The following is a 14,464-nucleotide window of genomic DNA, read 5'->3' as shown; positions in this document are numbered from 1 at the left end:
GTTGGGTATTTTTTATTCTATTTACTCATATGTCAGTTTCAGCCTCAAACAGCTACATGTTATACAAGTAAATTTTGAGTCAAACCATTAGTTTTCAATTTGATTTATAACAACTAACAATCTTTTCATCTTGGTTTTTGTGTTGGCAGTTCATCTGGCGGTGTACTTTCAAGTCTTGGTGAGAAGTTCTCCTTCCGGCAAAGACGCTCCTCCTCCCCATCATCAAACGCCAGCTCTGTTGCAAACAACACACGCCACTCTGAACCCAAAAGTCAGTCAGAAAGGCGACTGTCCCCTGACAAGGACCGCGTTAAAGTCAACAGTTGGGTCAACGGCAACGCATACAACTCCTCTAAACAAAGCAACAGTTTTAACACACCAAACAGCAGCACTACGCCATCACCGAGTGACGTTCCAAGCCGCAAGTCCAGCAAGTCGCGTCGCCGACCTGCGGAAGCAGATTGGAGTGACTACCCGAATAGTCGAGAGAACAATAACAGACACCCAGAGTACCATTCCTCAACCTTCGTGGAGGAACTCTCGTCGGCAACCGTCGAGGACCCTCATGGACACGAGCCAGAAAACTTAGACCTAGACACCAGCGTGCACAAATTAGCTAAAAATAGCAAGCGTAAATCAAAACCAACGACTAACAAAAGAGACGAGCAAGAGAAGAAGATGACAGGGAGCAAACGTAAAGAGGAGATGATGCGGGAAGGTGTCGATAGAGACGACTCTTCCTCCATCTCCACTGAGAGCTCCAACACGGAATCAGATCCATCTGACAAAAGTGGAAAACAGGTACGACTTTCTATTCATGAAATTGTACAGACAATACCAAATCAGTACAGTGATGAGAAAGTTCAAACTTTTATATGATTTTAGACTTGTTATGCCGCCTGGCAAAGAAAATCAGATGTTTTTTCCCTCATGCAATAAAGAAATCCTCTTTGATCTTTGTCTCTAGTTCTGATGACACTGTTAAAAAAAACTCAGTGAAAACTAAATCGTAGGGTTTCCAAAAGGTGGAAACACAATAATGTCAACATACCTAACATGTGGATCCTAGTTTCTAAACTTTTTTCCCAGCAATGACTTAAACCCCTAGAAGTATTATAAGATGAGGAAACTAGTAAAAAGGTTTGCATATATTTTGGATGAAGGTCATCTTCGGAACCATTGTTGACCCGAGATGATAAAGATGTATAAACGAGTAAAACAAAATACTCTTTCTTAATCATGGATTTTTCTCCATCTCTTAGCATTTCCACCAAGCTGATGGTGAGCCAGCCTGGGCTTCATCAAAACCGAAACACAAGACACACTCAGCGGGAGGTATGGGCTTAGACGACTTCAAGTTTGAAGATGTCAAGAGCCGTACCAAGCCACGCAAAAATACCAAAGATGACCCAGCATTCTATGGAGATGTCTGTAGGCCAAGGTAAGAAGAACCGCCTGGAATAATACAATTTAAAATGTGGACAAAAATTGAGGTGTGGCAAACTGCTTACCAACCGGAACATCCAAGAAGGAAATGACTAGTAACCTTTTGTCTCTGCCTTTCCATTGTACACACATATCTTCCTTTTTAGCCTGTCTCATTCACTTATTTATAATTTTGTCTCCGTCTTCCCACCTTTGATTTCGTGTTTTCTACCTCTTGTGGTTAAACCAGTCTCTTCCCTCTACCCACCCCCATGTCTCCTTCTTCATTGTCCACCCTTGTTTTTTCTTGGTGCTTCCTACCTCTCACTCTGTTGTCATTCTTTTCACTACACTGCTTCTGTTACACCAGTATACTTGTTTGTTGTTGTCTTGTTTTAGCCTTCAAGAAATACATTGCTGTTGTCAAAATGTCAGACCAATAGCTACTTTTTATAAATAAAAATGTATCAACTCTTTTAATGCATAACTATTGAAAAAAAGGTGTTTGCATTCTAGTGGTCACCAAGCACTGACAACCATCATGAATATTAACTTATTCCTTGACAATTGTGTGTTCAGATATAACCAACCTAAAACTTTGTCAAGTTAAAGAGCTCATATTTTCTTTGATTCCTTGGCCCACAGTACTTTGGAGTTGCCATATGTGCCCCACAGTGAAGCCGGGCGTCGTGTCAAGCAGAACTCAAAGGAACCGACCTCACCTCATTCAATCGCGGCTAAGGTCGCTGCTAAAGCAACCAAGAAGGCTCTCAAGACCGCCAAACTAGAACATGGTATGTCAAGCTAAAAAAGATGTATACAGTAAAACACACATTTCAAATGATCGTTTTTTGAGATATCACCGAAAATACTTAGCGAAAATGTCCACAAAAAATCAAAAATCCAAAATAGGAACACACAATCTGAGAAACGTTACTGACGGTAAAAACTGATATTTTTTACATTACCACATAAATTTGATATGAAATGTTTCTCAAAATGCTCTATATCGAAAGCTGCTGTAGGCTTCTAACCAACAATTTGTATTGCCATTAATATAAGAGTGATTATCAAACATACTTTAAACATTGTATATATCAACCTAAGCAAGGTCTGTATCATGCAGCTAGTGTCATCTTGTCTCACGCTATAATTTAAATTTTTATAAGAGCGTTTTGTCTTTTCTTCTATTTAGTTGTTACGAAACCTACTGATGGTGCAAGTGAGACTGCCAGCACCCCAAGCAGTGACGTCGACAAGGATTCTCCTCCTCCCCTGTGGGAGCAGGCCAAACCCATGCCCAGTAGCCAGGGACGTCAGCTCCCAGTACAGGCCAAACACCCAGACCAACCTTCAGGTAGCCGTAGAGGATCTAAGAGCTCCAGCAAGTCCAGTCAGTTCCCAGAGTCTGCTGCAGCTGGTGGTGCTGGCAGCAGGCCAAGCAGCTACAGCAAGGCTGTGGCCGGAGCAGCTAACAACAACAGCTTGGACGTTACTCCTCCACAGGAAGGAAAGAAGAAAGCCAAACTGGTCAAGACTAAGTCCATGCCGGAGAAGACGTCTGCTTTTACCGCTGTTGGTGATAGCACTGGTCATCCAGGTAATTAGATTTGATATCACAACATAATAGAAAGTCTTGTGTGATTTTTGTAGGGTTCACCAATGGCTTCTTGCATGCACTAGAATGTCTAGGAGGAGTTGGTTAATATTTCATGTATGCAACTTTACCTCACATCAGCAACTTTAATTTCCTTTTTTCCCTGATATTCTCATTTGTAGGGAGAAAAAAAACATACTGGACATACAAAACCATTGCGATTCTGTAATTTCCTCTTTCTAGTTGACGTTACAGTTGCATGCCTGATATTTACAGGGATAAGATGGTTCAGACTTTTATCTGAATTCAGACTTTTAAAGTCTGCCTGGTAATCAAGATGCTGTATTTTTCTCAAAATTAAATAAGTTATACTCTTCGATCTACTTTTCTGGCACTATGCATACTATTCCAAAAAGCTCATTTGAATCTTTTAACTCCAGGGGTGACCAAAAAGTGCAATTTCTATCATTTCAATGTACAGTAGCTCCTATGATCTGGATACCAGTTTCAGACATTTTTTCTCAGCAGTGACTCTCATCACTGAAATAAGTAATGTGGGTCATTTTAGAACTCATGGCAATCAAATGAGTTAGTCAATTAAAAGTTGAGCAGTTGACTCTCAATATTAACCTTTTTAAATTGGTTTGATTTTGGTTGATTTCATGCACGTGTTGACATATTACTGTTTTGCTTATGACAGGAACTATCGGCAGTAAGGGTATGTCCCAGAAGAGCAAGACTTGGCCTTGGCCAGGCCAGACCAACCAGCCAGAGACTCTGGACAGTACATCTGATACTAGCAGCACTACATCTACTGGACCTAGCAGGTATGTATGAAAGTTCAGTGTCGTGCATCCACAAGAATATATTGTGATGAAAGTTCAGTGTCGGGGGATCAAGAAGATTATATTGTGATGAAAGTTCAGTGTCGTGCATCCACAAGAATATATTGTGATGAAAGTTCAGTGTCGGGGGATCAAGAAGATTATATTGTGATGAAAGTTCAGTGTCGTGCATCCACAAGAATATATTGTGATGAAAGTTCAGTGTCGTGCATCCACAAGAATATATTGTGATGAAAGTTCAGTGTCGTGCATCCACAAGAATATATTGTGATGAAAGTTCAGTGTCGGGGATCAAGAAGATTATATTGTGATGAAAGTTCAGTGTCGTGCATCCACAAGAATATATTGTGATGAAAGTTCAGTGTCGTGCATCCACAAGAATATATTGTGATGAAAGTTCAGTGTCGGGGGATCAAGAAGATTATATTGGGATGAAAGTTCAGTGTCGTGCATCCACAAGATTGTGATGAAAGTTCAGTGTCGGGGGATCAAGAAGATTATATTGGGATGAAAGTTCAGTGTCGTGCATCCACAAGATTGTGATGAAAGTTCAGTGTCGTGCATCCACAAGAGTGATGAATGTTCAGTGTCGTGCGTGAATCGTGTACTACTAGGGACCAGGCTATTATTCATAAGGCTGTTGCCCTCCACAGAGCTGCCAACTTTCCCCGATTCTGCAACAAGTTCCCTGAAAATAAATCAATCTGTCCATGCCCTGATGAAAGTTTACAAATCTTTCTGATTATTGAAACTTTGTCTCTAATACATAAAAATTTAATTCTTAATATGTCCATGTTTGTTGTACAAAATCTAACTGATTGCAAGATGCAAATTTAGGCAGCTCTGCAGTCCCTGAGCAAAGCCAAGCACCCTGGAATCTATCATTCACTCTCCATCGCCCATTCCTTTTCTTTTAGTCCTGGTGTGTTTGTCCTGCCACAATCTCAACCCAAGATGAGGAAACCAATGTCAGCTGACGGCTTCAATGGAGGATCTTCTAAGTTTCCGTTTGCCAATCAAGGTAAGTCCCATTAAAACATTCATAAAAACATGGAACAGTTTATCCAGTTAGGGGAGTGACTAATCATGACCTGGCCTTATTGAGTCAAGAGAGGGCGCTACCAGATGATTATGTGGATTGTGCAAATTTAACAATCTAATTGAAAGGGATCATGTCTTTTAAGTTTTAATAATTCATTTATGGATTATTTTAGTCCCGTTTTTAGTTTATTTATATACAATAAAACTAGCATGTGAAAATCTCATTTCAAAAGGTGGTTACGTTTTTTGTTTAATATTGCAAAAATTTCAGAGCGGTTGTATCGTAGCGTCATACGTTATCGACCCTCATATGTTTTCGGTCCCCAACTATGATTCCCGTTTACCGCGAAATTGTGCAAGCTGCACCGGTGACAGAAGCTATGCAGTTTACTCACGGTCTGTATTTTCATCAGGCTAAATCATGCTGAGAATAAAGTTTCCTGTCGTTGGTTATGCTCAAACATTTATAAAATGATTGATTTTTGGTACTAATCACTAGTGCATTATTATGCCAACATTCAAATGAGTCAAAGAAACATCATCCAACCTCGAAAGTTCAAAACAAAATTACTATCTGCTAGATTGAGTTTCATTCTGCTTTAGTCACTAGATGGATCACGTGAGGTGGTTACTATTTGGGATTCTATGGTGTGCAAATGTGGGGAAAATATTAAAATATTTTAAGTGAAAATGACAACAATTTTTTTTTTGATTTACTGCATGCTGTAATAAATTCTGATAAGCGTAATAAATATTAAGTCTACATTAAAGAGAAAATATCATAGATTGGTTTCTTATCTCCTGAAACCAAACATTACTGGTCTGAAATAGGGGAAAACGGATTGTTATGAAGTGCGAGTGCATTAAGGGGTTGGGTGTTTTACTTTCATGCCTTATGCTATCTCTGGATTCTAATATAGTAGCCATAATGCCTTAGGACAAAAATGTAATTAAATTTGTTAAGTAGTAATTGAATAATTTTTTTGATTTATTTTGCACGCCATACTAGCTTCTGAATATTCAATAAAATACCAACCAATGAAAGGTACATATGACAATGCTCCAATGTCGTGCATGCATAAGCACTGTTAATGGCGGACTGCCTCTCGCAACGTAAAACCAAAACTTTACAAATTTCAACACACCATGAAGTGAAATGGTTATTGTTAAAAAATTGGATAGATGATTTGAATTGTTTTTTTGTTAGTTTTTGATTGTGAACCATTTTCCTGTTATCCTACTGAAAACACATGACACCAGGATATATGTTCATGCAGGAAGAATAAACAGAAACTGGAATACACAATCTGAGCAACATATCTGACAGAAACGTTTCTCAGATTCAAATTTTTGGGGTATAAAAACTGAAATAATTGTCCTTAACCACATTATTTCAACATTAAATGATTCTCAAAATGCTTTATACTAATTAAAGCTGCTGTTCTTTCTAACCAAGGACATTTTATTGCCATTATTTTGGCATCATTGTGCAATCTGTTGGCTCGTGACTCAAATGAAATGAAAAAGAAATTGAAGCATCTTTCCTAGGTATCTGTTGCGACTTGTCTTTAATGATTACTTCATATCTCTTGTATTTTAGGGAATACTTATCCTCCCAACATGTGGGAGAACACCAGGGAGCAACGTTATGACATACCACCTACTCCAATGACAGGATTTACCCCTAGGGAGGTGCAACCACCTAGGACCCAGCCGCTCAAAGGTATATATGCCTAAATACTCGTCCACTCCCATTCTTTGATCTCTTCTCCTTCTTACTTTCATCCCTTGCATCCCGAGGCCTCAAGCTATTTGTGTTCGTTTTTTATCTACCCAGTACTTCTCAAAATTTGTTCTGTGCTCTGTATGGATACTATTGGTAATTGTAAAAGACTAGTCTTCTCACTTATGTATAAAATAACAAACCTGTGAAAATTTGTGAGCTCAATCGGTCGTCGAAGTTGCGAGATATTAATGGAAGAAAAAACACCCTTGTCACACGAAGTTGTGTGCTTTCAGATGCTTGATTTCGAGACCTCAAATTCTAAATCTGAGGTCTCGAAATCAATCGGTCGTCGAAGTTGCGAGATATTAATGGAAGAAAAAACACCCTTGTCACACGAAGTTGTGTGCTTTCAGATGCTTGATTTCGAGACCTCAAAATTCTAAATCTGAGGTCTCGAAATCAAATTCGTGGAAAATTACTTCTTTCTCGAAAACTACGCTACTTCAGAGGGTGTCGTTTCTTACATTCTTACAATGTTTTATACGATCAACCTCTCCCCATTACTCGTTGCCAAGAAAGGTTTTATGCTAATTATTATTTTGAGTAATTACCAATAGTGTCCACTGCCTTTAATGATGGTGTTTCCATCAACAATGTGTACCTTTGATTGTGTAAATTGTTTTTATTTCACATTCTTAATGGTATCGTATTGGTTGATAATTCTTGCTTAGTACCAATTGCGTGTTTAACCTTTAACCGTTTGGTGCAAAGGTTAGTTTACAAAAAACAAAACAAAAACTTGTCGTGATTTTATTCTTCTTCTCTTTTTAACTGGTATGTAAGTGTTTATTTCTATTTAGTGTATACGCGGTTATACCAGCTACTCTTTTGTAGCTTCCTCACTCGTGTTATATAAACCAGAATGGTAATATTAATACTGTTATTAAATTTGGCTTTTAGTATAATTAGTATTTCAGTATGCATTTTAAATGTATCTTTTTGCTTGTTTGATTTTGCGCTCATCTCCAGTATCCACTTGGGTCGATGGAGTAGCAATAAGAGTTCATTTAGTCCTTGTTTGACGTCCAAGTAATTATTTTGTGTCTGAACTACCAGGTACGATTGGTGACTGGCATGGTCTAGGGGTTAGCATGCCTAGCAGTTCAACCAATAGTCTGTGGCAACCAGGACCTAGCTACACTGATGCTAGCTGGTCAACTGAGACTGGGTCTCCACGAGCACCCTCTCAAGCGGTAAGCAAGACCCCCCTCCCCTTCCTCCTCCCTTCGTTCCTTATAATCACTTAGGAATAAATTGTGGGAACTGAGAGAAAATATAGACCTTCTGCACATGATGTCATTTCAGTAGGGCGCCCTCACCTAGAGGTCAAACAAAGGTTGTTCATTAGCTGATCCTGTGCGTTGTGCGTACAAATTTGTGCAATTGGATTGTTTTGTCACTGTTTTACCTTTAAGATGGCGGCTGGATGACGTCAATGCATAAGGTCTATACAACTTATGACAGGACAAGCTCAATGTATCTCTAATATCTGCAGAAAGTTAGTTATTGGCTCATGGTAGTGATATGAAACTTTGCATTGGAGTTTTGTTGTGACATCATAGAAATTTCTGTTGGGGTTGGTTTTGCTTCTTAGCCAGTGTTTCATTCACTTCCACTTTTGGCAGATTCCTTTCATGCAATGTGCATTACCTTACATGCACCATGAATGAAAGCTGATAACTTTCTTAAATCTATAAAAAATATCTATTTAGAATTTAAATCAAAATCAGCCCTAAATCAGACCTGGCATCTAATTGTACAATATTTTGCGTAAGAACAGCAAAGAATTTTGAAGCAATTTATGAAAACTTAAGCTAGGCATTCTCAAGAGAACACTATTTGAAAGAAGATGCATATCTTTTGACATTTGTACATACAGACCAACTTCTATTCAGCAAGCAGCAATCCATGGAGCTTTGATGATGTGCCGACTACACCACCAAGCAACACCAGCTGGAACAGCAGCAGTGAGCTGTTTCCATCATCGATCTGGAGCAATCCAAGTAGCTCTAACAACAGCTCCCTGCTGGATGGAACACCCAACATAAGCACACAGGAGTCACAGGTAAGTCAATAGAGACTGCAAGTTTTGTGAGTATTCTAACTTCAACCAGGACCAACCTGGTTCTTTGATTACTTTAGTTTTTAGAAAGGCATAATTTAGGATGCTGTAAACCATTTATTTGTGCATTTTTTCTGTCTCATTTGGTGTGGGGTGGGAAGGGGGGTAGGCAAGGGTCTGAGTGTTTGAAACCTATGTTACTTAGAATAAATCTGGGGATTTTTTTTCACACAAAAAAGTTGACTGAAAATAGAACACTTGCAACTTAGCATTGGCTAGGCAGGGTTTGAAATAAAAAAAGGCATAATTTAGGATGCTGTAAACCATTAATTTGTGCATTTTTTCTGTCTCATTTGGTGTGGGGTGGGGGGGGGGCGTAGGCAAGGGTTCTGAGTGTTTGAAACCTATGTTACTTAGAATAAACCGGGTTTTATTTTTCACACAAAAAAGTTGACTGAAAATAGAACACTTGCAACTTAGCACTGGCTTGGCAGGGTTTGAAATAAGCGGTCGCCAAATGCGAGTGAAAATAGCAACGAGTGAGTCAAAAATCTTCCTTCACTTGTCTGCCAGGCACGTCCAATAATTGTTGCTTTTCACATAAATAAGGGTACCGTGGCAAAATCCCAAAGAAAGCTTTTACAGCTTTTAGAATAGTAACTGTGACAAGGCTGGATATTTGCTAGATGTTACTAATTTGTCCGCGAGCGCTATCGGAATTGCTATCGTTTATTTTGGAATACGGATACAATCATTAAAAACAAAATGCACTTAGCCACATGGTGCAGAGTGGCCCAGGTTGGACTCCTTTTTTGCATGCAACAGAAGCCATTTAACTTGTAAAGCTAGCGATCCCACCCAAGTAACTAATACAACCTTTTAAATGGGGAAACAAGGAGAGTTAAACATTTGTTGTTTTGATTGTCTGGCAGTATTCGCCGTTCAACAGCTTCCGAAGCCTGTGGAGCAATACTTTCTCGGGGCTCGGTAATGCTGGGTCGTCATGGAGTTCAGGTAACAATGATCCAAAACATTAGACTTCTGTTAGCCATCACCATAGAAAATGTACTATGTAAGAACTAGACTATTCAGGTTGTCACTGTCAACCAAACATAAGCTCAAGGGTAATGGTTTTTGAAAAAATATACCAACCAAATGGTTCCATCCAAAAGCCTTTTGTTGGGAATGTACTATTTACCAAACAATTTATGTAATCTTACCTTTTCTGAACAGGTAATTTTGCGGCATGAAATTGCGTTCCTTTCTTTGTTTTATTGTGTTCCTGTTATTGGCAGGTAGGGCTATGAACAGGAAAAGCAAATGTTTGTTGACAGGGAAAACAGAATGCCATAGCGTGATAAACAAGTGTAGGCAAACGTACACTGTAAATAAAGTTGTGAAAGTGTGTAAATTCTTGATGATAAATGTTTTATTTGTTTATTTTTATTTATTTCTGGTTTTTTTTGGGAGGGGGGGGGGGGCTGTTATAGAAAACATGATGTACAACCTTCTTAAGGTCATCCACAAGAAATACTACCATTTTCAAACAATGAGTTATTGGCTGTAAAATTGTACAATTTTGCTATTTCGGCATTTAAAACAAGTATCAAACAAATTCAATAGCATTGTCTTGGGATGGAAAAACACACACTGCCACATACACTTAAAAGTTCGCCATCATGTCAATCAAAAGTAACAGGAACCTGATTCCAGCTGAACTCCTTTGGGAACTATTTTTGATTGTTTTTTTAAAACAATTTTTAATACTTTTTTTTCTGGAAGACTTTCCACAATACCAACTTCACATAAATCTGTCAGATAATTTCTGAATAAAATAGTTATTTATTTTTTAAATATGATTTACCTTGTTGTATCAGTCCAGTTTGTTGACATAAACATCTGTGATTGGTTGAACCCAAAGGATTTGGTAGCATTGTTTTCAGCTGCCATCAAAGGTGGACTAGAAAGATATGAATTTGAAGTATCAAGCCGGGGTGTACATTTTTTCCTGTATTCATGAAACCAGATGATAGGATATTTTTTCCAAAGGGAGCGATAACCTACATACCAAAAAATACTATCCCTGTTCTGCATATTTTTTTTTTGGGGGGGGGGGGGAGGGAGGGGGTCGGGGGAGGATTTCTTTGCAATGTAACTTTCAAAACAATGTAGGTTATGTCAATCAAACCAATTGATTTGAGATGTCCAGCGAAAAAGAAAAAAAAGTTGTTTCACTCCATTCAAACACTTTTTTTCATTTTCAAAATTATGTTAACTTCATGTTAAACTTTGAGAAAATTTTCACTCACAGAGAGTAGGTCTTGAAGAAAATTGATATAATTATTTTATTCAAGAAGAGGTCTAGAAATTCAGCAACAAAGTTGATTATTGTACATGTGTATCAGCTTACTCAAAATATAGAATAGTTTTAATTTATATTGTCAAATAAGTTATATTTTTGTACCTTTTCTTACTTTTGATGAATATGAAAATTACATTTATAATGTTTTTGTGTGTTTAACCGATTTTGTTTGCAATAATTGCAGTGTTGTTACCTTAATTTTATTAGACTTACTATATTTATTTCTGATCTAACATACACACAAAATCTATTGTAATTGTTTCTGATAGTTAGCTGATACACAAACTAAACGTAACAACCTAGTTAGACATTAATCTCTCGTTATCTGTAAGTGCAAATTCTGTTAATTTCAGAACTTTTGAAATATAAGTTAGTTATTTGATAGTAATTTTAGGCTTAATTTAGACCAGTTGTTTTGTTTGGTACTGCAATGGCATAAGTAGTTCACAGTTTGTCACGCTATCGGCAACACTTCCTGTTTTTTTTTCAACCTGCACCTGAACCAGGAAAAAAACACTACCTGATCAACAAATCTCTAGATACCAATCAATAAAACGGTGTATGCTATCTGTTTTCCAGGGACACTAGACATAGATTGCATTAAGCTCTATTGTTTTTCTTGATAATGATTCAACAAAATTTCTGCAAGTTTGAAAGATTTGTTGAAGATTTTAATCTCTGAAAGAGGTATTTTAATATCAGTTTTTAAAATGTTAACAAATCAATTTCCATTGTACTTTTTCAACTTTTCCAAATCGGGGGTGGGGGGATTTAAAAAGACATACTGATTTTTATGAATGACAAACAATATTTAGCAATTAATTTCAGATTTGTTCAAATCAGTGTACCTATCTCCATGTTTTTAATGATTTGTTAGCCTTCGAGAAAGACTGCGAGGGTCGAAACATCAGTCCATTTACTATTTTTTTTGGCATTGAACATAGGTCATTTTGGTTGATAAGCAGTTTGCAACAGCTAATTCTATTTTGTTCTGATGTTTTTAATGATATAGATTTTTACAGAGGAATGCACCTTTTTTGTTGATTACTTTTTGATTATTGGTTGATTTTTTTGTTGATCAGATTTTTGTTGGTTGATGGGTTTTAGTGTATGTAGAGTCTAGGTGATGGCTTATAGAATGTGGTACTGTGAATCATATTCGTAGTAGTTTGTTTTCATTTAAGGATGGCTTGGGTAAAGTTTGGATTGGATCGAACAGAGCAAAGACCCCCAAACAATTTTTGAAGGATAAGTTTCATTCAAATAGTCGGAGGAAGTACAAAGAAAACAAAAACAGAAACTTGTTTAAATTGCGGAGACACAAAGAGAAAGTGAAACACAGGTAAGCTGATATTGTTTTGATTCTTTTTACTCAAGGATTGTGTACACAAAAGTATCATTTCTGAAACTATTTTGGGAGTTTTTTTAAGTCACTCCTACTAAATATACCAACACTCAATTTGCATTCATGCTACAAAAGTGTACTACTACTATTATGATTTACTGTATTAAATATGGAAATACAGTGTAGGTTTTAAGCCGATTGGCGATTAAAAGCAAATGATTGTCTGTTTCTGAGGGTTGCTGTTTTCATTTAAACAGGTCCTTGATTTTGTTTGTAGAGTTCAGTGGTATCACTGAAAGCTGTCAACAGGATATTTGTGGTGATTTGTGAGGATGAGGCTTTTATTGTTCAGAAACAACAGTCATTTGCCCTATCTAACGAGAGTAATAGTGTACCAAGAATGCCAAATCAAGAACAGGATTTTCAGAAAACCACTTCATCAAACAGGAATCTGATTAGATACCAGGAGATGAGTGTCCCTGGCGTGTTTGTACCAGGAAAAAACTGCAGGTGTGTGAAATGTATGAGGACGAAGAATATATCATTCGACCAAATTGCTCCACACCTCTAGTTATCTTATCTAAACACACTTCTTGGTTTGGCTTGGTGTAAACTTATTTTGACAAAACTACCGATTGTGACAGAGGCTGTGTCTGGCTATGGCTGGATGCTCATGCTCATGCATTAATGTTGCCATTGCAGCTGATGCCCTAGCCATGGACGCCATTCATGGACATAGCCCCCAAATTCCCAGATTCATAAGAAAGGAAGGGATCACGACTGTACTGTCTGCGGATCCCTTTGAGGATATGCTAGGCACAGACTGAATGTTGACTTTGTGTAATTTGAGACTAAGTCAACACCGTATGGAAATACAATCAACTTTCTCTGAAGGTTTCCAGTATCTAGGTACAGTATGTATACCATCAAATGACCTCTTTCTATTGATCCAGTTCACTTGCCATCATCTATCACAATAATCTTGGTTGCGCCATTTTTGGAGTCGGTGTCCCTGTGCATTGTAAAAACAAAGTGCACATTTTAGGCGACAGGGCTTTTACTAGTTACTATAACTTGTACGTGTAATTTGTAGGTGTAAACTTATTTTGACAAAACTACCGATTGTGACAGAGGCTGTGTCTGGCTATGGCTGGATGCTCATGCTCATGCATTAATGTTGCCATTGCAGCTGATGCCCTAGCCATGGACGCCATTCATGGACATAGCCCCCAAATTCCCTGATTCATAACAAAGGAAGGGATCACGACTGTACTGTCTGCGGATCCCTTTGAGGATATGCTAGGCACAGACTGAATGTTGACTTTGTGTAATTTGAGACTAAGTCAACACCGTATGGAAATACAATCAACTTTCTCTGAAGGTTTCCAGTATCTAGGTACAGTATGTATACCATCAAATGACCTCTTTCTATTGATCCAGTTCACTTGCCATCATCTATCACAATAATCTTGGTTGCGCCATTTTTGGAGTCGGTGTCCCTGTGCATTGTAAAAACAAAGTGCACATTTTAGGCGACAGGGCTTTTACTAGTTACTATAACTTGTACGTGTAATTTGACTCCCAAAATGGCGTACATGGCAGAGTAGCCATGGGTGATGTTGTGCAACAGGTCTATACCTTATATTGACTTCACTGATTTAAAAGCATGATCATGAATTCCATTCCAGTGTGATAAACCATTTCCAATTGTATCTGGTGACTTCACAGCCTTGTATGCATACTTCACATAACTGTGATTTAGTAACTCTACAAGGAGAACATCTACAAAAAAAGTATTTCTCACAAAGCAGTAGACTTGCTGTAGTTGTCGGATTGAGTATTGGTTCATTGATCTGCTTTTTAACAAGTGTATTTAAAAAATGCTGATAAAGTGTTTGAAGCATTATTTCTTGCCAACTTAGTTCTCGTATTACAACACATGGAAAAAGTGTCCTCTGTAAAGAGGCGTAACGGATTCTACTTACTGAAGCAGAAGAAACA

The 14,464-nt window shown here is 37.9% G+C and overlaps 1 protein-coding gene and 1 long non-coding RNA gene across 2 annotated transcripts in view; both read left to right on the top strand.

Moving 5' to 3' along the window:
- The window catches only part of LOC117293974 (transmembrane protein 131-like), a 65,078-nt gene extending 54,223 nt beyond the window's left edge, over window positions 1–10,855 (top strand). The window contains exons 27-36 of the mRNA XM_033776486.1: window positions 150–801; window positions 1,263–1,441; window positions 2,071–2,219; window positions 2,621–3,025; window positions 3,723–3,849; window positions 4,785–4,888; window positions 6,509–6,631; window positions 7,751–7,887; window positions 8,574–8,759; window positions 9,689–10,855. Coding sequence (XP_033632377.1) covers window positions 150–801; window positions 1,263–1,441; window positions 2,071–2,219; window positions 2,621–3,025; window positions 3,723–3,849; window positions 4,785–4,888; window positions 6,509–6,631; window positions 7,751–7,887; window positions 8,574–8,759; window positions 9,689–9,793 — 2,167 coding nt within the window. The 3' untranslated portion in view covers window positions 9,794–10,855. The remainder of the gene's footprint in view (window positions 1–149; window positions 802–1,262; window positions 1,442–2,070; window positions 2,220–2,620; window positions 3,026–3,722; window positions 3,850–4,784; window positions 4,889–6,508; window positions 6,632–7,750; window positions 7,888–8,573; window positions 8,760–9,688) is intronic.
- Window positions 10,856–10,893: 38 nt separating this feature from the next.
- On the top strand, window positions 10,894–14,464 carry LOC117293973. Its single transcript, XR_004519495.1, has 2 exons — window positions 10,894–13,069; window positions 13,557–14,464. It is a non-coding gene; the product is annotated as an uncharacterized LOC117293973 (long non-coding RNA).

This window comes from Asterias rubens, chromosome 8 (assembly GCF_902459465.1).
Source record: "Asterias rubens chromosome 8, eAstRub1.3, whole genome shotgun sequence".
NCBI classification, from domain to species: domain Eukaryota; kingdom Metazoa; phylum Echinodermata; class Asteroidea; order Forcipulatida; family Asteriidae; genus Asterias; species Asterias rubens.
The sequence above is the reverse complement of the archived record's forward strand: the minus strand, read 5'-3'. Positions and strand labels throughout refer to the sequence as shown.